Raw genomic sequence first — 24,525 nt, forward strand, 5'->3', positions numbered from 1 at the left:
TAAAAAAAAAAAAAAAAAAAAAAAAGCAGACAAAGAAGAGTGAATTTCTATTCATTTATTGTTATGGATCTAGGTGTATACCCTGAAACAACTACACTATAAGACAGGTTCCTGCACTCTGGCTTTTCTCCCTCCATTTCATTCAAGTTACAGTATCAAGACCAAATTTTACAAAATCAGATTTGTAGGGCTCTAGTCAGCAACAACGGGAGCCACTTCCAATATAGAAAGATAACAGCATCCCCAAAATATACCAACCTTTTAGATCTTGTGCCTTTCTACTGTGTGTATCAAAAAAAGAAAGAAATTAAGAAACTTTCTACAGCCCCAAATTCTAAGGCCAGTATTACCAGAATAGAGATTTTACATGGCAAAATATGGCTGCCCAAGCTAAAACTGAAGGCCTCTAAAAATGAACAACCATGAAGAACTACAAGAAAGTTTACTCCAAATCCTCAACTGGTTACATGCAGAAACAGAGATTAATAACATTATAACCCAGGTAATGAAGACCACCCTTTAATGCAGCCTCCACTTGGCCCCAGGAGGTCTGCCTGTGGGGAGCCAATGTTTACCCCACAGCACCATATGACAAGGTGGGACAGTTCCCGGTCCCACAATGGTCACGATCGCATTCAAGAACTTTGCAAAACCCAACAGAGTTCCACCTGCAAACATCGTGACTCCCCGCCAGAAGAACCACCGCACAGAAAAGGAAACAGTTAATGTGGGTTTACCTCTGAATCTTTAAGCCTCACATAGTTAGAAGGGAAGACTCCAGACTTGTCGCCCACTGTTCCCGTCCACCAGTCACCATCTTTCTTGGTAACCAAAATCACATCCCCTTGCTGAAAGGTTAAATCTCCTTGCTCAGAACTCTCGTAAGTGTACATGGCAATAAATTCTGGTGGGGAGAAATATTGAGATACGGAAAGAGCTTGATTGTTTAAAGAAATCCCAGACATCTTTGCAAAAGCAAGTTTATGAATTGGGAGGTTAGGATGAGATCCATTCCAGAGAGAGGCTAATCACAGGTAATACAGAGCTGCACAGTGTGCTGGGCTCCACATTCCCCAACTGCACATAAAGATTCAGTAACTGCAGACTGGGAGACTATGCCTGCGAAGACCCAGCAGACGAACACACAACTATGTGTCTACTGATACCAAATGACCTATAATTTAGGCTCACAGTGTGTTCTTTTTGTTTTTTTAATGAAAATGGCCTTTGTTGTGCAAATATCTGTTTCAATTTTGAGCGTACCACATCAGATTAAAGAAGGTGACTTTTTCATTATGTCCTACTGTGTCATATGCACAGATGGCAGAAAGCTACGAGGCTACAAACCAAGAAATAAGTAACATTTAGTTAAAATGGACGTCTATGTGTCACTCAAATGCACCAACAGGCAGAGTGGTCTGGTGATGAAAGTCGTGTCTACCCTACCCTAGAGAATAGCCGCGGCTTTGGCAATCAGGTAAAAAGACAAACCACAGTCTATCACATTTCCTCCACTCGTGTAAGTTAGTCTTGAGGAAATAATATGCTTTAATGTCTTCAGGCTGTACATTTCTGGTTTTTCTTTTTTAATTGTAAACAATTCTATATTGCTTTTAACTGGTGCTACTAAGACTTAGAACAAAGTCATACACTCAGAAAATACAAAAATCCTAGATATCAGGTATGACAAATAAGATTTACAGAAAGATGCGTACATTTGTTTCTTTTTTTTTTTTCCATTTTCTTCCAGACCTTTGCATTTAAAAAAACCCCAAAAAACAGAAAAGTCACTATTGATTTAAAAAGTTCACTTTTATAACAGGTGATGTATGGGTCTATAATTTCAGATGATATTCCTTAACTGGAAAGCCTCATTTTGATACACAGGCAGAAATTTAGTTTGCAGATCTCCACTGCCCAATTACAACAACCTCTGTAGAAGGTACCAGTGCAAACCAAAAGGCACAGAAGAACAAAGCCCTAGTGCATGTGCTAATGTGGGTACCCCAAGACCCAAAACGGCCTCCATCGGCTTCTGTGGTCACCTGTGCACTGTGGCCAGGCCAGCGGAGGGACTGCTAGGAGACAGGGCCAGCCGAGCCTCCTTGTCTTCAGCCCTCCACAACTGGTAACACATAACTCCAGAGTTGAAAATGGAAAAATCACTCTCACACATCGAAATCAAGTTTGGTGGCTTTTACAAGAACATCTTCTTTGTATCCACGTAGTTTTACGTTTCCTGATACTTCAGCATTCTGACACTTCTCTAGTCATCGCTTTCCTAGTTACTGTTCTTTAGTTACCACTGGCTATTTTAGACAGGATCCTGGGCAACCTATACTTTCCCAAGGGATTCTCCAACTTTGAAATCAATTTCTTTAAAATAGATCTGCATTTCTTTTCCCCCTTTGTGGTACTGGGGACTGATCCTCGGGCTTTTGTATCTTCGGTCCTTTTTTATTTTTTGAGACTGGATCTTGATAAACTGCTGAGTTACCTAGGCCGGGCTTAAATTTGTGATCCTCCTGTCTCAGCCTCTCAAAGTGCTGGAATTAGAAGTTTGTACTACTATTCCAAAATTTGAAATAACTTTCAAACTGTACAGAACTTCAGAAACATGACGTGTGGGTGAACCTACTTACTGCAGTTTAAATTTGCAGAGGCTGGGAGCTTTGCACACAGGCATCCCTAAAACTGCCACAGGTCATTGAAGCCCAGAGTTGGGGTGAGTGAAGTCAGGGAGCTCCGTGTCAGAGGGTGCAGGCCAGTCCCAAGTCACTGTTCTACCAGCTACCCAGGTGGAGCGTCCATTTAATGCAGCTTACAGCTTACTTTACATCAGATGATGTTCAATGCAATATCAGTAAGAGGCTCATCGATATCTGAGAACAGCCTCTCCAAGAGTTTCTCACTCTCATGTCCTCTCACAAACTCCCTCCATGATGCCGACAGCATGTCCTAGTATTTCAAATAATCAACCAAGAGTGGAGTTTACTTTATTCTGTTGCCCGATTTTTGGAAAAACATGTGGTTCACCTGTGTGACCTAGTTACTGAGGGCTCCAATACTGAACATCTTGTTCCAAAACAAACCTTCCTCCACGCCACTCTCCGCCGAGTGGTGCTACCAGTCACCCAGGAAATGATGCAAAATGCAGATGCTTGCTCAATTTCTGTTCTAAAAGCTTTACCCATTTAATTTCCTAACCCTCATATTAATGTCCACTCGAGGGGGTGGTTATTACACCTACCTCCCAGAAGAGGAAGCTAAGGCATGAACAAAAAACCATGTGGCCACTACCAACTCCAGCCCTCCACCAAGGCCTGACTGGACAGAACACAGTGCAAGTTTTATTGAAGAGGGGGCAAAATTTGCTTTGTACTATACTGATACTTCATACTGTATTTAAATGTGCTTTTTGCCTTGCTCCCCTAATGAGTGAATTTAAAATCTGTTCAGGTAAGAGGAATGTGTAAAGAGAATTATGATTGATCAGTTATTATTGATATTTGTTTTCATGCTAATAAAAATATTTGCTGTGAAGAAATACTAGAAGTTTTTAGTGATAATAAGGAAGCACCTTTAAAAATTCCTCTTGAAGGTTGGGGATGTAGCTCAGTGTACCGTGCCTGCCTCGCAAGCACAAGGTTCTGAGCTTGATACCCAGCATGAAAAAAAAATTCCTCTTGAAAAAGGAATGCTTTTATTGTCAGTCTGAACTACCACTAAAGCTTTTCATTTGCTATTTCCATGGAAATAATTATTTTAATAATGGTATTTTCATTAGGCAAAGTGTCTAAGGAATGTATTTTATTATAGTGAGCTAAATAAAAATTTTATACTCAAGGAGCCTCTGACACATTACTACAAAATTAGGAAGTTATGACATCTCTGAACGACAAAACCCGCTCAGACTTCTACATGCAAAGCCGCTCAGGCAGCACTCCTCAGGTGGTGCCACGATGAGGGCTGCACTGAATGTAGAAAAGGCAGGTGGTTTTTTTACTGGTACGTCCTGAGTTATGTGGATTTTGTTCATTCTTAAAAATTTAAAGTAATATCTCTTTCTGTAGACTAATACTTACATAATATTTACATCTGTGTCATGAAACAGACCAGGGGGAACAAAGAATTATTTATGCAATAAATACTCTTTAATACCTTGATCATAAATGAATGTGGTCTACACAAAAATAAAGCCCAGCCTCATTTCAAACTGTTTGTGTTACACGACACCCCCCGACCACGAGAACAGAGCACGGACTAGGTCCTCTCACCTTCGCCCGACACAGCTGGCTTGGTTGCTGGGGAAGCCACTCTCTTCATACTAGCAGGACTTTCTGAAGAACCAGACTCCATACTAAAAGAAGGGAAGGAGACAGCATTTTAACTCTTCTCTTAAAAGAAAATGTACACATGATACTTCTTCTCTTTTAAAACTGAACCATTCACAGGTGAAACAGCTGTACTTAGCTAAGTGAAAGCCCACAGTGAGGTGCTACAAAGGCAGCGCTCTGCTCGTGTTCCGGTTTTTCAGCGCTCTGCTATGGCGAACAGCTACGTTCCGGCCTATTTCAAAGCATGACTGATGGGTGCTCAAGGGTTATTTTTGCTATTTTTTTCTTTTTGAAGCTTGTAATTTGTTCTGAACATCTATATGGTTGGGATAATTAAGCAACAACCTTGTTGGTGCCATGCTATAAGCAAACCCTAAATAAAAATGGTAACTGATTTTTCCAATTATTTCCCCAAACTCTGGTTTTCTAAGCATTCACATATGCCTGGTACAGTACTGCATACTAAGTATCACGAGAGTCAAAATTTCTAAACAATGCACAAATTTTCTAGGTCTCAGGGTAGAATTCTTTCTTGCACAGTTCCATCAAAAACAGGATGTACAGACTTTCACAAGGGAAGAAAGATGGCTACTTATCTATAAAAGCCTCCCTTTTTGTACTTCATGTACTCTAACTTCTGCAGTTAAAACAACCAGAAGACAAAATAATCCTGCAATTCTTCTCTATGAATCTTAACTAGTGCAAACAATAATTTAATGCCCAATATTGATTTAATCAAACAGAAGCAGACACACACAAAAATACCTTGTAGATTTCCTTATGGGCCCTGAAATGAGTTTCACGTAAGACTTGGGGAACCAACCCTTCTGACCTTGAACTTCTCCAAACCACCACATATCTTGCTGTTCCAGGACGGTGATGACATCATTTTTGTTAAAATTTAAATGGTTGTCTTTTTTGGCTCTCCAAGGATACAGGGCTTGTGCTTGTAGCCCCTCCACCTTTTCACCCTTGTGTGGAATAACACAAAGGACCTCTCGTTAAATTGTGTTTGTTAGTAGTTAAGGCTGATGTGAATTCTGGAACTTTTTCTGCAACAAGCACATACAAGCACACAATCTGCCTCACTGTTTCTCAATAATTGTGTGTTTCCAAAAATGGAGGCAAAAATTGCCAGCCCGCTCACAAAGCCATCTCGGGACCATCAAGAATTCCCCACTTAAAGAAGCATACTTCTGTTGCACTTGGCTGTGTACCTTTTACATTTTGGTTCTATTTTAACCCTCAAGTTGCCCAGGGCTCCTGCCCGTTTCCAATTTGATTTGGATTTCTAGTGGAGGATTAACAGTGGAGCAGAAATAGTACCACACTGCATGAGATAATCAGTTGATATTTTAGTCTGGGTGTTGTACTGTGCGCGTTTTAGTTCCTTTTAGGGAAACAGGTTAGGGCTGGGATGTTGTTTAGTGGTTCAATTTCCAGCACTTTAGGAGAAATAGAGTTGGATTAGCATAAATTCTTTGTTATTACCACTTATTGTCCATCTATATGTAAGGCACTGTGGGATTACAAAGATGAATAAAACACCATCTCTGCCTCTCCAAAATACTTTAGCGTAATGCATTTTATTGACCATAACGCACTATAAAAAATAGACACTATGATAAATTAGCCAGGAACTCACAGTTAATGGGGAAGAAAGAGATAAAACCAATTAAGTATACCATCTGGTAGAATGAAATATGCTATAAAGAAGTTCCAACTCCTCGCTGTAGGAACAGAAGAAAAAACATGGATTCTGCCTGAGGGTATGAGGGACAATTTCACAGAGCAGGAGTCATCTGAGCTGAGCCTTGAACGATGAGAGGTTTGGTAGCTAGGGCTGGGGAGGAAGGGTATTCCAGGCAGAAGACACAGCACAGGCAAAGGCCTTGAGGTGGTACTCAACATGCGCTGCAGAGGGTCCGGGAGGAGGAGTGAAATCCAGGACTGCGTGTAGCCTAGACTCACGGAGGGGTGAGGTAGGAGATGAGGCTGAAAAGGCAGGCGAGGCACTTATTATGTCTTTACATACTATAGCATCTTAAAGCAGCTACTAACACATAAAACACTGTTCATTTTCCAGCATCTATGTAAATGCACAGGAACAAAAACTAAGGCCCAAAGAGAGTTTGGAACCCATTTGTGCTTGCCTTTGGAAGTTATTTTTACTTTTATGATAGAATTGTGGTAAATGGGGAATTTACAAGAGCCCAAATAGTTTCAGCGTCTACATCAATAACTTTATTTTATGAAAAAATAAAAACAAAATTTCATAACAAAAGAAGAGAATACTACTAATAGTTCATACACTGTGTAACACAATCTTAAAAGTAGTTACTCAGAGTAAAACACAGACAAAATAGACTCTTACAAAGAAACAAACAGATAATATTACAAAACTCGTTTCAATGAACTAAGAAATTAGCAGAATAAATGACACAAATGCTCTTCATGAGCTTCCACCTTCCCAAACCTGCCCCACCCCTATTTCCTTTCACTTCAGCCCTCGGAATGGAGCAGGTCTCTATGGACTCCACACACACCAGGGTCACACATTCCTCCCCTCAGGGTAAACCTCCTACCTCACAGCCACTGATGCAAAGCCCTTCTGTCCGTCTAATCCTCCTGGCCACTTGTGTTGATTTCTCCACCAGGACAGGACCCCACCGTGAGTCACATCTTCTGTGTCCTCAAAGGCATTGCAGAATCTCTCCCCCGGAAACCCCTTCCTGTGCCCACCCCCTGAACCTTTTCACGTGGACACGACCCCAGGTTTGAATCCTAAGTCTGGCACTCTTTAATTCTGGGATACCTCAACAATTGTGTGACCTCTCTGAACCTCAGTTCCCACATCCACAAAACAGAGATGGCACTTTCCCTGAAAGTTCATGAACAGACTTGCCCTGATAGTAGTAATAGTCTTAGTGGGTTATATAACTGTCATTATCCCTAGTCTTGGGCTGTGCTGCAGGACTGTGGAAGGATCAAGGCTCAGGTTAAATTCAGCCAGACAATTCTTATTCTCTTTTGCCAAAGCCCTAGTTTGCCGATTTGCAAACTTCTGTATCCCACAGGCCCTCGGGGCCTCTGCCGGTGCCTGACTGGAACTTCCTTCTCTCCTTCACTTCTCCAATTTCTCGTTACCCGTCCTCGTCCAGAAGAAAACAAAGCTGGAAGTTTCTCTTCGGTATGTTTAATGCTGTATCCACTGGCACCGATTAAATTCTGACTTCTGACTTACCGATCTGTTCTCTCACTGGCAACATGCATGGCTTGTGCTTTTCCAACACCCTCTTTCCATTCTGCTCCTTCTCTTTCTTCACAAACCTATCTGCTTTCTTACTGCTCATTTCCATTTTACTGTTCTTTTCGACTTGGGAAATAGTGAGGTTAAATCAGATTGCAGAATAGAAGTCAGAATCTAATTTCAGGGGAGAGATTTAAATTTCTTCCTTCCACCTTCCGGATCCATGTCCCATCAGCCTGCCAGACACAACTACCTGGATGTTCTGTTTCCACCATCACTGCAACACATCTAAACTCAACTCTTCCCTCGACCTCAAGTTCATTTCTTCCCGCTCTCCTGACTGGCCTTAAGGCAAGGGATTTCTTTTCAATCCCAGGTCTCTTTCCTTTCCTGCTGGCTCCCAAGGGCCCTGACTCCATCAACATGGCTGCCCTCTGCAGTGTCTTCTCTTCCCTTTCCACTGGCTCCTCCCAGCTGCCCACACTTGCACCTGGACACTCCTAAGGAGTGTCACTGTTGCTGGTTCTCTGTTCTAATCTTCCTGCACACCACCTCTTGACCAATCTGCCCAGGATCTGGCTTTAATCTGGTTGTTTTGAGAGTGAAAACTGTCCCTGAGCTGTCGATCCCTCCCCAATGGGTATGTGCTATTTGGTTAGATTTTTGTAGAAATTTCATTCAATTCCATTCTTTTATCTTTATTATATTAGGCAAAAAAGACTTGTTATTCAGAATAACCACCTCTATCCTTTCAGAAATTATTCTTCCTTGATGGGGCAGTTCAGAGCTTCTTTATAACCTCCAATCAGTCTAGCTTTTCCAAGATTCTAGCCAAACGGACTTACTCATGATTTTCCTTAAACACACTTTTAAAGCCTCTTTTTACAGCACTTTCTGCATGATATGCTAGCCTTCTCCATTTTTAAGTAAGATTTTACCTGCTGGTCAAGACACAGTTCAAATGCTACTTCTTTAGCGAAGTGTCTGTCAACCCTGGCAGGAGTTTATCCCACTCAGAACTGTCTTCCTAGCATATTCTAGCTGGCCAACCCCGCCACCCCTCAGGCGGCTTACTTCTAAGGGTACTGCCAACAAGCATCTGCTGAAGTTGTTGGCACTGTACGGCTCGCTAAGTCTTCACACCTCACCTGGCCCAGGACAGGAGACGGGGAGGAGCCGGTGGCCATGGCTGGAGTAAAGGCCGATCTCTGCCTTAATTGGCCAGCACTGGGGACGGTAAGAGAAGGCTGGGCTGCCCACGCATCCCAGTTGTCGGTTTCCGGTTTTTCATTCGTGTTGTTGGGCCACCTGGAAGGAAAGGCACACTGTATAAATAGTGAGCATTTCCTCCCACGCTGGCTTTCCACCCACACTACAGTGCAAAAATATTTTAAAATAGGGGCTGGGGATTTAGCTCAGAGGTTCGGTGGCCTGCCTTGTAAGTGCAAGGACCCAAGTTTGATGCCCAGTACCAAAAAAATAAATAAATAAATAAATAAATAAAACATAAAATAAAAATGGCACCCAAGTCTGTGTAACACAAAGCTAATATGTTTATTGTGGCCTTCTACATTAAAGAACAAGGAGGATAGGAAGGTGTGCTGGGTTTAGGTTTGAGTCTAAAATTCACACACCAGAAAAACCCTCAGGCAAATTACAAGTTTCTCTGACTTTTGATTTCCTCATTAGAAAAATATTTTGCCACTGTGGGTTAGTGGTGAGGGTCACCTGAAATACTAGACATGAAAAAACTCTGAGACTTCACAGCACTAGAAAAACATCTTCATATGATGACGCTCATCATTTATAACATTACCTAAATGGGAAAAAAAAATTCAAATGCCACAAACGAAAATATGTCACGTGGGCAGAAAGAGCTTCCCTGCCCCACCCAATCTCCAGTAAGATCTGGTCATCTGCCTAGATGCCATGCAACTACCACTGGCCTCTCCAGAGCAACAAGTTGTCGTGTATAGAGAGTTCTAATTTAGTGATTTTATAGTTATGGATCAGTACATCTGCAGGAGTGCAGATCTAAATGCAATTTACTGCTTACATCTTTATAAGACATATAAACAAATTAGAAAATCAAAGTAATTCCTTTGTTAGACTGTACATCTTGATTTTTGGTTTGGAAAAAAGTGTATAATGATGCGGAGACTTGCACACTAAATATTTTAATGAGAAAGAGAATCAAAGTGATCTGATCCACAGCAAAGACAAATTTTGCAGCTGGGTATGGTGACTCACACCTGTAGTCCCAGCACTCAGGAGGCTGAGACAGGAGGATTGCCACAGGCTTGAGGTCAGCATGGACTACATAGTGAGTTCAGGGTTAGCCTGAAATACACAGTGAGACCCTGTCTCAAAAAACCAGCCCCCCCCCAAAAAAAACAAAAAACCAAATCCTGGAAAGCATAGTATCAGTCTTTAACTAAAACTTTCGTTTAAAAAGTCTAAACTTTTCAGTCAAGGTAAAAAGAAGAAGGAAGAACTCGAGCGTGGAAGTCAGACCAATGGAAGGCTTTGTTTTTAAGCAGAGATTACACAGGGAAGATCTCCTGTAGCACCTTTACCCTTACACAAAATTAAGCATGAAAAACTTATGTCCTTCCCTTGGTCACTGTTCCTGTTTCCATTTGTTCCACCTAATCATTTCCCAGAAACACATCTTGACTCCTTGCCTTCTAAGGGTTTCTTCTAAAAGATGATTAGACTGGAAAAGAAATTTAAAACACTTACTCCAGTCATTCTTACTACTATACTAGTACGACATCTTCTTAGACAGCTGCACATGGAAGTCAGGACAGTGGCTTCACCTAGGATTGCAAACCTTCGCTTATATGCTACTTGCTTAATGTTATTTTTTGGTGACCCAAGCCCAGAATTCATAGTAGCCGTGTACATACTTTGTACACACCTTTTCACTTCACTGTACATTTGTACAAGATGAATAAAAGCACAAAGCTTTACAGGAAACAGCTTTTCGTCTTACTCAAAACCACATGACTGAATTCAATTTCTGTTTTTGCCCAGTAAAAAAACTGCTATGTGCCTGTATTCAGGAAATGAGGATCTGCTGACTGACACGGATGTTAACACAGATTATGGGGAAGCTGTATTTCTCTATTTCTCCCCTAAGAATGGAAGATACAGATAAAATACTGAACGAAACATGATGACTGGCTTTAGTGTAGACCATGGCAAACCACTGTTAGGCCATGATATCATTAAATCCAGTTCAGTGACAAGAAGCAACCCCAATTTTGCCAGTAAGTTTGTCAGAGGAAGGAGTCATGAAAATAAACCAGCTTCTTTACAAAGAGTGATAAGCCAAGACTACAAAAATGTTTGGAGGAGAAAAAGATTACTAAGTGGGATTTAAAAAATGATCAGGAGTAGCATGTCTACACGTACGTGGAACTGAAGTCAGCCCAGTTGTTAGGGGTTGTGGAGGGCTCAGAAGCGGTCACTGCCAAGGGAGCAGGAGTCTCACGCAAGGCCAGTTTTGGGGCAGGGGTGGGTGCTGAGTCAATCACTGGTTTGGCTGGAGCAGGAATCTCATTTTCTGGAATCTTCTCTGCATAGTTTGCAGGAAACCATCCTGTCTTTCCTTTTAATTCTCCTCCAAGCCACCCCGGTTCTCCAGTTTGACTTTCATCCACCTGCAGGAAAGTCACAATGTTTTAGCTAAGTGGAATTAAATCAACCCCCGAATACACTGATACCCCAGCCCTAATCCCAGCCCTAAGCCTGGCTGACACAGCGTAGAAATTTCTTCATCCTAATCTATGTGTCTGGAAAAACGGTCTTTAAACATTAACTCTAGGAAGTACGATAATTCAAATTCTTACTCTTTGTACTTTATTTTTAAACTTTCCCTCCTCCTGTTTCTAATAATGGCAGTTAAAGTACCAGAAGTCCTCAGGCACACAGTTTAAACCAGTTATTTTGAATTAGGAACTAATCTGACAGGCTTCATTACTCAGGAAATCATGTAATTATTAAAAGTAATTTGACTTGGGTACATTATTTAAAGTTGAAGGCAAAGAGTGCAATCAATAAAAATGAAGTGCTCTAAAACCTCCAGTAACTAATTTTATTCAGCACAGGATCAAGAAGGGTAAAAAATACAACTCTAGTTGGTTTCCATGGGAAGCAAAGGTGACTGTTGTGCTTAGCCATTTTAAAGCTCTACAGATACATGAAGAGACAATGAAGCGGTTACTTACAGCCATAGTTAATTTTAAGACCCCATAGTTTTCACTTATGCAACTTTAATTTTAATACCCACAAATGTGCACATGAGAATGTAGAATTTTCCTGTTTAAAAATCTGAGGCTATAGATTATACAAAGTGAATTTAATGTTTCAGTTTTTTAAATTCTCAGATTAAAATGGCTCAATCCTACCTGTCTTTACAAGTTACCCACCCCAACTATTTTATAAGCAAAAGGGGGATGATGACATTTACTAGTAGAGTATTATTTTCAGGACTTTAGGCCAAATAAGGGTCTATCAGAGCCCGCCTCTTATTTTACCCCTTTATACCCAGTCTACAGAGGTAGAACACTAAACACTTCATTGGATATTAATGCTGCTTTTTAGAAATCACAGAAATGAATGAGTAGGGTCTAAACAACAATTTTTGGGAATTGACCAAAACTGCCTGTTGTCTAATCCACTCAGGTATTCAAAACAAGATAAAGAAAAAAGTATTCAACAAACCGAACATCCATCTATATTCGGTGTAGAGTGACTAATAGGGTGTATTATTTCTTTGTTTGAATTAAGGGTAGGGATGAAGAGAGTACATTAGAGTACAAGACTTACTGTTTCATTCTACCTGTTATTTACAAAATTTTAGCAAGTAGGGAGTACCTGCCTGCTATCCCACCTCAGAGAACTTTCGCCATCATGGATAAAAGCAATTTTTAAAGCTGAGAATTCTCCAAACAACCAAAAAGGAACCTCCTCAGATCAAGTATAATAGTTCCAAAGGTTCTGTTTTTTGCTTCACAGTACCGTCTTTCTTGCTGATACTTTTATGAATGTGAACAGACCAGCCACACTATTCATTCACTCTCTATCATTGTTTTGTTCTTACTTTCCTTTTTCGGGCAGCCACAACTGCTTCTCTAGATGAGGATTTAAAACAACATTTTTCCATCCTGCATGGATATTTTATGTAAAACTCCATGGCTAGCTCCCGATCCTTCCCAGGTGTATTTACTGCTGGTTTTGTGATACACTGAAACTGCCGCTGCTGGGCACTGGAAACGCAGCTGCTTCTAAGCTGCAAGAGCCTCCCCCATTTCTCAGGTTTAAGAGCCAAGCTCTACCCCTCTGTTCTGGACCAACTGTGATGCCAGGCAGGGGCGAGGAGGAGTTTGCACCATCCAGACTCAAGACCAGACCACAAAGTATGATGATCAGGAACAAGGCTCTGCAATTAGAGGGTCTCAATGAAAACACTGGCTCTGCAGTTCACTAACTAGATGACTTCGGGCAAGTTCAACCTCTGGGTGCCTCAGTTTATTCACTTATAAACCAGGAATGACAAAAACCTGTCATTATGGTGGCTGTGAGGACTGATAAAGACTGACAACACTGCCTGATAAATGAGAAGTGCTTAAGGATGGATTTTCTAAAGCTTTCTCTCCTATCGTCCAGCTCCGACTTTGTACTGTGGCTCTCCTATCGGCGCATCTGTCCCGTTCTAAACGTCTGCTTGGTGTCCACCCAGTTCACACTAAACAATGTTTGCTTTATTGCAAGAGTTCTGTGCCCTGGAAGCCTGTCTGGGGTGATGGAAAATCTGGGTTTACCTTCCTGCTGTGGTAATCTGAAGGGCTTGGAACTCCCACAGGGCTGTCAAATTAGGACCTCTTCCGAGTACCAGCTGCTTTACCTAGTTACGTCCTATGACCTGTTGTTATTCCTCTCAGACACAGGGTCTCCTCTGATTAAGAAGACTTGGGGTGGAGATCTGGGATTAGGTTTGAAGCCCAGAGAAAACGTCCCATCCTGGCTGAGGAATCCTGCCTAGTATGTTGCCAAATAGGGGAGGAAGCATGCTGTACCATTGGGGAAGGGGCCATTTCAGCCTCTTAGCTCTGCAAACAAGAGCTTCGCCTGTCTCTAATGGCAACAATAAAATCAGTATGGATTTCACTTTTAACCAAGGCAATTCACTGGCCTCAACCATAGCACAAACTATAGTCTCAATTAGTTAAATTTATTCTTATAGGGTTCTACTTAATCATTACACTTCAAGGTTCAGAGGAGATTTTAAAAATCCCTCTTAACATCTAAATTCAATCAACTATTTGATTATGACAGACCAAACAGTCAAGCACACAAACTTCTTTGTAACATGGCAGGCTACAAAGTGGGCTTTTACATAAAGGACACTCACCCACTGGAGGCTAGCAGGGATTTTATTAACCATTTTGGTCTTAATATGACTTCATTTAATCTGGCCTACTGCAATAGCCAAGAGTACTTAGGGGTAATTTGAGTAGAGTATCATCAAAATGAAAGACAATCATTGCTGGGGTCATGTTAAAGAGCTAGTGTACAAAATGTTAGTAACTGTACATGCGTACTGTAGGGCACTGAAGCAACAATCAGTGGTACACAGCAGCAAATTTCAGACACAATCCATTTGGCTAAAGCCTGATGGTATTACGTCTCCTTTCTAATGATTACATACTCAATGGCTACCATTTGCAGGAGGTGGTACTTTTTGTTTTTGGATGACGTCTTGCTATGTAGCCCAGGCTAGCCTCAGACTCATGATCCCCCTGCCTCAGCCTTTCAAGTGCTGGGATTACAGGTGTGCACAACCACGCCCAGAATTATAGTTTTGATCTTGAATGTCCCTAAAGTGGTAAAGGCCTGCTCACCAGGTAGTGCTGTTGGGAGGAGGTGAAGCCTCGGGGAGGCCTAGTGAGAAGTCTTTACTATCACTGGGGGCTTGTCCTGGAAAGGGCTGTGAGATTTTGGTCCCTCCTCTCAGTTCTGCCCACGAGGTGAGTGGTTTTGCTCTACCGTGGATGTGCCTCTGCCACAATGTGCTTCCTTATCCAAAACAACAGAGTCAACTGATCATGGGATCGAAACCTCTGAAACCGAACCAAAAATACCCCTTTCATTTTATAAGTCAATTATCTCAGTTATTTGTTACAGAAACAGAAAGCAACTTAAGACAGGAGAGAAACAGATTCCTTTTTCCTCACAGACCATGACAAATAGGGATGTGTACTGAATCAGACCAGCTGGTAGTGGCTGTTGGCGCTGTGTTGAGGAATACAGATAACAGCACCTTTCATGGATTTGTCAATATAAGGTTTCCCTTAAACTCCTACATGAGACTATTCAAACTCTTCTGAAAGCCTAACCCAGAGATCAGAACATTTTTTCTCTGGTACAACTGCTCAAGACTGCTGTTGTAGCACAAGAGCAGCTAGAGACAACATGTGAACGTATGAGTCTGGCTGTGTTCCAATAAAACTCTACTGCAACACAGGCAGGTGGCTAGATCCGACCCACACCTGTAACTGTACATGTGTGCATACTGGTCCCTCAAAATAGCTGCGATATTATGGCCAACTGTTGATAAAGAAGTTGAGTTCAGATGTTAAATTTATGGAAATCTAAGGAAGAAAGATAGAAAAGGCAGGCTTAAAGAAGTAATCTCCAACCAGAGAAAAGAAAAATGAAAAGTTCAAATTGCTATATGAGTTACTCTAAAGAAGATAAATACTTTCTAGGTGAGCTGACTGATTGGTGGCTGACAATGACTAAAGGTCTTTTCTTCTTTGGATATTTTTAAGCGATATTTTCCAAAAATGATATGTGGAGTAGTCCTGGCAGGAAAATGAGATGAGGTTAAATCAGTGGTTCCTGAAAGCGACTCTCTAACAAAACCAAGAGAGAATTCTGAATATCGTATACGGACTCTAGTCCCCAGAATCTCTGGGGGTGAGTCCTGTGGAGTTATGTCTTGCAGTTCCTTAAGCAATTCTGATGCACTCAGTCCTAGCACTTAGATGACCAGTCCGTGTTCCTAAGACAAAGCACAACAAAACAGCAGTCAGTGGGTCTTTTCGTTTATTGTATATTTCTGAGACGTACATGTTAGGGTCAGTTCTGATTTGTGCACCCTTCGGATATTGGGACCTACAGATCAGAAGAGAGGTCATTTATTTTCCAAGCATCTAAACCTCAGTCATCGAGGTCAAAGTCATCTAAGAATCCTCCATGAAAATGTCTCCCCAGAGCAAGCAGCCCAAAGATTCCTCTCCTCTTTTAAATTGCTAGGAGAGTTAATGAATATTTATCAATAGGTTTTTCTCTCATGTGTTTTTTCCTGATTTTATATTGTCAATAACATTTAGAACATGACTGTATACAAAACATTAAAGATTGTTAACCATGAAAAAATATATTTTTGGAGAAGACTGGGCTGATCATCAAGGTTTTCTGAAACAAAATACTGATTTTAAAGTACCTCCTAAGACTGCTTACATTTAAAACGGAAATGTATTTGGCTTCTGAAATCTAACATGTATAGTTTGTTTTTCAAAGAAGACTGAGAAATGTGAGGATCTGATGATTACTATGCCCACAAAAGTAAAAGTAATCCCTACATTATTCAACCAAGAAAAGACTGACAGTAATTTTCTACTATATATTTTTTATGCTCATGTTTCTTAACTGCAAACTCCACAGGGGAGGGAAAAAAAGAAAATGCCGACCTTGCTCTCACAGGTCAGCTTCTGTCTTTCCTGCACTGGTCGGTATCCTCACAAAGACAATACAGCTGAATGGCATTTGGAATGTCACACTGCAATGTACAGCACAAAATGAAGTCATTGCTGTCCCTTCAGAGAGCCATTAATTTATTCTAAATTATGCTCAGTAGTATATTCCACACTTCGCAACATATTTGACATGTTGGAGACAAAATAAATAACATTCTAGTGCTGGGTAGACATTCTGTTTTGCTTGTCCTTGAAGTTGGATTTTCAGTGTTTTATTAAAATTACAAATGTAGCACATTTCTAAAAAATGGAAATAATATAGAAAAACATAAGATTAGAAGCTGGGTGTGGTGGCGCATGCCTGTAATCCCAGCACTGGGGAGGCTGAGGCAGAGGGGGGGTTGCTGTGAGTTTGAGACCAGCCTGGGCTACATAGGGAGTTCCAGGTCAGTCTCAACTACATAGTGAGACCCTGTCCAAAAACAAAAAAGAAAAAGAAATACATAAGCATCAAAACTCCTTCTCTACTTCCCAGTGGTAAATTCTGTTAACAGTTTGATGCATATATTTTAAGACTTCAATTATGCACACTCATACATACAATGTATACAGTTTTATTTTTAACCAGAGTGCAATAATTCTGTACATACTACTTCTACTTTTTAATGACAAACCTATGTGTATATCTATAATTTAAAAAAAATCCTCTATATACTACATAGCTGCATCATAATTTATTTCAACTATCCCTCTGCTAATGAACATCAAGTTGTTCTCATGCCTTTAGAAACAAAACTGCAGTGAACATCCACGTATACACATGTGCCTCAAAAAGACCTAGAGGAAGGAGGAAAACCAACTTCTGCATCAAGAGGAATAACAATTTTATATCCAAATAGGCAATGCCACATTGCCTAAGCAATTTATAAACCTAAGCTGACAATATATATTATATCCATCTTCATCACTCCTGACAAAGCTAGACTTTATCAAACTTTTTTTTTTTTGGTACCGAGGATCAAACTCTGGTCCTTGCCACTCACAAGGCAGGTGGCGGAACCACTGAGCTAAATCCCCAACCCCTATCAAACTTTTAAATTTGCTCATTTGTTAGAGAAAAGTGCTATTCTATTTTTTAAAATTAATTAATTTTTTTTTGGTACCAGGGATCAAACTCTAGACCCTGCAAGGCAGGTGGCAGAACCACTGAGCTAAATCCACGGCCCTGCTATCCTATTTTTTAACTTTCATTTTCTTGATCACCTATGAAGTTAAGCATATTTTCATGTGTTTTTTTAATCACCTGCTCCTTTGTCTGTGAATGCCACCTCTTTACCTCTGCTGACTTGTCTAAAGCTTGTGGTGTCTTTAATAACAGATGTTTGGAGTCTTTAATATGAACAGTAACCCTTGGTTTCATATATAGAGAAAGCAGAAATTTTAATGTTTGTAAAGTATACCGTTTGTCTATTTTTGCCTTTAATGACTTCTGGTTTTCTTAGCCAGGAAATTATCCCAATATTCTCCTTCTCAAAAAACAGAGTAAGAATGTTATCTTTTAAGTTGAACCTACTTGGAACTTGTGGACGAGATGAAGACTTGCCAAACACAGAGGCTTTAAATCTGTCATCAAATGGGACCTAGAAACTAACGCACAAACTCCAAGGATTTACACTTTTCCTCTTAAGCACAGTCTACTACACAAACTTCAAACATACTCGTACTGTCACGACAACACCCAAAGATAGGCATACTTGCACAGAATTCAAGTGAGTGAAAAGAACAGAACAGCGAATGAAAAGGAGACTTCCTGACAGTGAGGCAGACTTACCCATTCCCCTTTAACCTCCACCAGGAAAGCAAAGGTTTGAAAGCAAGGCAAAATATGTTTAATGAAATGTTTTATTCTTACAACATATCTAAACTATACTCATCTAATCAAGCTAGGGTCAACTGGCCAATTCCAGGAGGACTCAGTACCACTACTACAGGACTAGAATTACAGGTCTAATCCCAAATATATTCCCGCAAAAGAGCAGGAATTTCTCATTAAAACAGATTACCTGCTAACATTTTCATAACCTAGCATGAAAAACATGTTTTTAACTTTCACAGTTCTTTAAACATTCTGAATTGTTCGCATTTTTAAACAAAAAGAAAGACAAATTCTAAGAGTAATGCAGTTTGATCACCTCTAAGACTTCTTTTTTTTTTTTTGGTACCGGGGATGGAACTCTGATCCTTGTGCTTGCAAAGCAGGCAGTGGAACCACTGAGCTAAATCCCTGGACCCTAAGACTTTTTTTGGGGGGCACTGGGGATCAAACTCAGGACCTTGTGCTTGCAAGGCAGGCGTGGTGCCACTGAGCTAAATCTCTGGCCCCTAAGACTTATTCTTAAATGAATCACTAGTCAAGAAACTGTTTTCTTTAGCAAATAACTTAGCAATTATTTACCACATTGCTTTTCTTTCTCAAACTGATTCTGTAATTTTAGTCAAACCAAAAGATATTTTATTATTTTAAAGAACATAAGCGAGGCAAAATTCTAAATGTCTTTATCTGTTCATTTGCAGAGTAGTAGATTCGCTAAATTCAATTCATTATGTATTATCTAATTTGAAGTTCATACAATTAAAGGGAAGAAAAAAGATGCTTTGACCTAAAGATAATTATCACTGGCAATTATGAATGGTAAGAGTACTTTAAATGTAAAACTATTTCTTAAAGATTACTCATAGTATATAGTCATCTAAATTCAGAAACTACTAGACATTTATAAATTTGAAAATATGCTAAGGCAGCCATACACAGTGGCACACACCTGTAATCCCAACTACTTATAAGGCTGAGACAGCAAGATATCAAGGATGAGACCAGTCTGGGCAACTTAGCAAAGCTGGATCTCAAAATAAAAAGCTACAAAAGACTGGGGATATAGCTCAGCAGTACCAACTTGTTTTGCATTCACAGGACCCTGGATTAAATCTCCAGTACCACACACACACACAAACACAAACACACACGCTAAGCCTATGGTACAGACACAAAGTCTTTAAGGTCTGTATTTTAAGTGATGTTAGATTATATTTTTTAAATACTACTTTTTGTTCCAATGAAAAAGGAAGAAGATTGATGTTATACATCAAAAACCGAAATGTTTTCACATTTAGGATTTCACACACATCGATAAATTCACAACTGCTTAGCAGAAAGAGGACAGATGTTAGGTAAGTATCAATATAAACTCTCTCTTGGAGTCTTTCTTACCATGACAATATCTCCAGGCTGGATAGTGATTTCATCATGGCTTCTGGATTCAAAGGGGTACAGAGCTCGGTAATACACCACTTTCACATTCTCCTGCGCAGAAATTGTAAGAGGACCTTTTTCTATTCACAAAAAAGGGTGGGGGAGGAGAAAAAAACATTACAGGAGACACCAAACAAATAAGCTAAACACAAGCCAAACGTCTGAAATCTTCTCTACTGCCTGCCTTAGATCAACATCTGAACTATTTCCATTCATTCAAGGAATTTCTGAAACACATCGAGTGCCAAAGGAGAACAGAATCTGACATCAGCAACTCAGCGCCACCAGGGTTCATCAGAGGATTCTCCAAACAAGTCCCTCTTGCGCCGGCTGCAGCAAGGCGGCCTAGAGGCCCATTCCCTCACTCCTCCTCTTGGCCTGGGTGCCAGGGCCCACATCTGTAAAGCATCAACCCACACCTCCTCCCCACCCAGGGCGTTGTTAGGGGATGACCCCAACGTTGAATCAGCCAGGAAGAACTCTCATCGGGGAGGGGCACAGCTTTCCACATCAACAGATGTGGAACTGTTGGTTTTAGGCACTTAACATGATCCTATAAAAGTGCCGATTTCACCAAGAACAGTCATACTGATAACCCCCAGTGCAGTCTTCCATAATTCCTATGGAGAAAAATGAACCCAAGGATGGACTCTAAGTGAAAATAGTTTCAATTTTAAAAATGATTAGAAGCAGAAGACTGTGTTCTTTTTGTTTTGTGTTGTGACAGGGTCTCACTATGTAGTTGAGACTGACCTGGAACTCACTATGTAGCCCAGGCTAGTTTCAAAGTCACAGCAATCCTCCTGCCTCAGCCTCCCGAGTGCTGGGATTACAAGCATGTGCCACCAAGCCTGGCTTAAAGACTGTATTCTTGTTAAGAATAATTAATCATGGGCCGGGGACTTAGCTCAGCGGTCCCGTGGCCTGCCTTGCAAGCGCAAGGACCCAAGTTCAATCCCTGGTACCTGGAACAAAAAAAAAAAAAAAACACAAAAACAAAGAATAATTAATCATAATCCTCTGAACTTTTTAACCCGAACTATATTTGAACACAAATCTATTTTATCTAAATCACAATGAGAATTATTATCTCCACCTGCACTATATCTATGATATGCAAAACTTCCCACTGAATGAAGGAGAAAAATAAATTCTTACTTTATACACAGGGGAAGCACAAGGAACCTTCAACTAAATGTTTACAGTTAAATAATGGTGAAATTGTTTTCAGACCTTAAAAACTATTAAATAAATAAATAAATAAACTTGTCCTTCCTATGACACGGTTTCTCAGTCCTGCCCTGGGCCATGTGCATTGTAAAAGCGGGGGTGGGGGTGGCCTGACCCGCACTCCCACCTGCTCCCAGTATGCAGACAGGAAACAAGTGTGTGATGGCTTCCAAGTGTGTTTCTTTCTGTATACCATAATGATAAAGACACACACTGATGGCGGAACAATTAAATAAATGCATGCATGCATACAATTTACCAAAGAAAAAACAATCATTTTCTTTGGCTGAGTACTATTTGCAAAGCTATATAATATCACACGGCCACACAGGATTTTAAAAATACATTTGAGGGCCAAGGATTTAGTTCAGTGGTTCCACCTCTTGCCTCGCAAGTGCAAGGGCTAAAGTTCAGTCCCTGCTACCGAAACAAAAATTTTAAAAATACATTTTAGCTTGCATCTGATATTATCCAAGGGATAACTTTCTATCCATATGAATTATATCAGTCTTTCATTTATCTTTTTTTAAAGAGGCAAATTATGGCCAGCTGTGGTGGCACATGCCAGTAATCCCAGCACTTAGGAGGTTGAGGCAGGAGGACTGTGAGCTTAAGGCCAGCCTGATCTGTTTCCAAAAAGAAAAAAAACAAAAACAAATTATGCTCAAAAGGCAAAAAACAGTCATATTTTCAAAAGGCCAAATAAAAGACAGTGAGTACCATCTTGCTGTAGGCAACAAGGAAAGATGCTTATAATACCTCTCTGGCACAAAAACAGCTCAGAACTGGGGGAAATAAATTCTTTTTGCAAGACAGGTTAAGACTGCCACTTGCAGTACAGCTGTCTGAATGGGGTTTTATAAATGAACTTCACACCACTTTGGTTAAGACTGTGGAGGACTCACAAATGCCAGTGGAGTGGGAGCCACTTGAACAGACCCCTAATGATCCTGGGGAATGAAGAGCTGCCCTGTCCGAACAGAATGGCACTCTCCTATGTATTCATGTACCCAAGATGGGTGCCTAACTAGATACAGACTCTTAAGAAGCTTGGGGAGAGAGATGACTTATTTTCAAGAATTGTTTTTTTGTTTTTGTGGTCCTAGGGAAGGAATCCAAGGCCTCACATATGCTAAGCAAGTGCTCTACCACGGAGCCACATTCCCAGCCCCTGGAGTAATTTTTAACTTCTGATACCTGCGGTCGACCAAGGAGCCTGGACAGCTGGCTTAGCAGATTCTTGGTGTGGATGGAAAAGCCGACTCAGCTTCTCCTGAGCTTCCGGTTTGCCTTTGTCCTCACCATCCTTCTTTTTGACACTCTCTTCCCTTTTTAGCTTGTCCTCCTCATGAAGTTTCCTTGGCCGCTGATGCTCATCCTCCTGCTGCACATGCTCCAACCACTGTTTGTCCCTTTCCTGAGCTCGTCTGCCAACAAAGATGCTTGATTACAGCAAGGAAGCAACTCCAATTTAACACTACTGCTGTCTCTTCACCAAGAAGCTCCATCTGGTCAATGGGCTGCTAAACATCGATATTGTTCTTCAGAGAAAGCAACTGCATCAGTGAAACAAAGGCATTTAGGGCTCCAAGTCTGAGACAAAAATCACGAGTTAGAAAAACACAGAAGGAAATGTGCAATGTATTTTGTGAGATGGTTATAAGAATAAGAAAATGTTTCTTTTCTTTTTCTTTCTTTCTTTTGGTACTGGGGGTTGAACTCAGGACCTTGCACTTGTGAGGCAGGCAGCAGAACCACTGAGCTAAATCCCTGGCCCAAAAATGTTTGTTATTATAGTTTAGATCTAAAATGTTAGTCAAAAGTCACACGTTCAGAAGTGGAGCTTTCAGAAGGTGACTGGATCACAATGGTGCTACACTCCTCAGTGGATTAATCCATTCACGAGGTCAGAGCTGAATGGGCTCGTGGGAGGTGGGGCCCCACTGGAGGAAGCAGGTCACTGGGGTGTAACTGAATGGCGTATCTTTTTGCTGTTCCTCTTTGACCTCTCTGCTTCTGGTTGATCTTTTTTTTTTTGGTACCGGGGATTGAACTCCGGTCCTTGCGCTTGCAAGGCAGGCCACCGAACCGCTGAGCTAAATCCCCGCCCCTCTGCTTCTGGTTGTCTTGAGGAAGATACCTTTCATCTATGCCACAACCTCCCGCCATGATGTTTCTGCCTCGGAGCCAGCTGACCTTGGGCTGAAACCTCTGAAACCGTGAGCCAAAATACACTTTTTTCTCCTTTAAATTGTTTTTCACAGGTATTTGGTCACAGCAATAAAAAGCTCATTAACACATTTCTCAATGTTGAAACAGGTATTAAACTACAATTAACAAAGTTTTAAAAAGCCATGCAATACAGAGGAACATATCTTTAATAAAGATAAAGTGCACCCAAAAAGCTGCAAATGAAATATTGCTCAAATAAGCTCATATTCGCTCAGACCATTAAGAGTCCCTCCCTAGGGTAGGGTATGTCCTACTCATATGCACAGATGTTGGTCCCAAACCTGAAGCTGAAAGCAAAAGACTATTTTACTGACTTTGACTACTTTGTTGTTGTTTTTTGGATTTTTTTTTCCAAAATAGCTGAAATAAACTGCAAGTAAATCTATGTCCTGAAAATTGTGATGGCCTCAACCCAAACTTCTCAAGAAAAGACAGGGAATTATTTTTCACTCATTACGTAGGACTTAATAAAATTTTTAAAAGGAGCATTGTAAATGAAACTAATGTACAACAACAAGATACAATGATGCTAACTAGCTCTCCATATGTTAACTCCTTTAACTCTGACAAGTAGGTAGGACCTGTTACCCCCACGGTACCAATGAGGAAGCTCAAGCAGAGCTATTCCAGGACTTATGCATGTCACACAGCGAGTCATGCTTGAGGTTCAATCCCAAGGAGCCTAGTTCCACATTCTCTGCCCTGGACTGCTATCCTGGGACACGGCCAAACCACAAAGGTCATCTCTTGGAGTTAGCAAACTGTCATGGGAACATACTGTAAACGAAGTACACTTTTATTCTCCATTGCTAAAAAAAAACTGTATTTCTGCTCTGTGAATGTGAAGATTTAGCACTATATTCTTTTTAACTTTAAAAAAATAAAGAGTACTTTAAATTTTCTGCCCCTGGACCACTATTCTGTATGATAATCTAATTAGTGTTACTGAGGAAAGCATTTTATAAACTTTAAAGACAAAGTTAGAATTATTACCCAAACATCCAAGGAGACATTAGTCCTTAGTCCTACCCTCAAGAGAAATAAAACCATCCTTCTAACTTGCTGTCCAACCCAACCACCTTGCCACTATCATTAAAAAGCAAAAAAATAAAGAAACAAACACAAACCAGATTCGGAATATTATATATATCCATGACAGCATGCACAGTTTTTGAAAAATTGAAATGAACTCAGCCCCTAAAGCCAATGACTTGCCTCAGGTACTTATACCTTCATTTGTTCAGTCTGATTTCAATAACCAATTTTTTATAATTTATAGCACATCACTGGGGCATTTAGTCATCTTTGTTTCTTAAAGTCTAAAATTAACAAGTTTAAAAAGCAAATATCAAATAAGAAAATCAGACATACTGAAAGGGATCAAAATTTCTAGAATTA

At 40.5% G+C, this 24,525-nt stretch overlaps 1 protein-coding gene across 7 annotated transcripts in view; it reads right to left on the minus strand.

Moving 5' to 3' along the window:
• Window positions 1–24,525, minus strand: part of Itsn1 (intersectin 1) — a 195,182-nt gene that overhangs the window by 59,680 nt on the left and 110,977 nt on the right. For 4 of the 7 annotated variants that reach the window (XM_010608682.3, XM_010608683.3, XM_033768112.1 and 1 more), the window contains 8 exons: window positions 22,093–22,322; window positions 19,624–19,745; window positions 18,187–18,201; window positions 11,005–11,252; window positions 8,736–8,895; window positions 5,103–5,308; window positions 4,278–4,360; window positions 738–904 (listed from right to left, as the gene is read on the minus strand). In XM_010608682.3, the coding sequence (XP_010606984.1) occupies window positions 738–904; window positions 4,278–4,360; window positions 5,103–5,308; window positions 8,736–8,895; window positions 11,005–11,252; window positions 18,187–18,201; window positions 19,624–19,745; window positions 22,093–22,322 (1,231 nt within the window). The remainder of the gene's footprint in view (window positions 1–737; window positions 905–4,277; window positions 4,361–5,102; window positions 5,309–8,735; window positions 8,896–11,004; window positions 11,253–18,186; window positions 18,202–19,623; window positions 19,746–22,092; window positions 22,323–24,525) is intronic. The other 3 variants (XM_010608684.3, XM_010608685.3, XM_010608686.3) reach the window with 3 other exon arrangements.

The sequence above is a fragment of the Fukomys damarensis genome, unplaced genomic scaffold (assembly GCF_012274545.1).
Source record: "Fukomys damarensis isolate Sample0158 unplaced genomic scaffold, DMR_v1.0_HiC HiC_scaffold_24, whole genome shotgun sequence".
In the NCBI taxonomy this organism is placed as follows: Eukaryota; Metazoa; Chordata; class Mammalia; order Rodentia; family Bathyergidae; genus Fukomys; species Fukomys damarensis.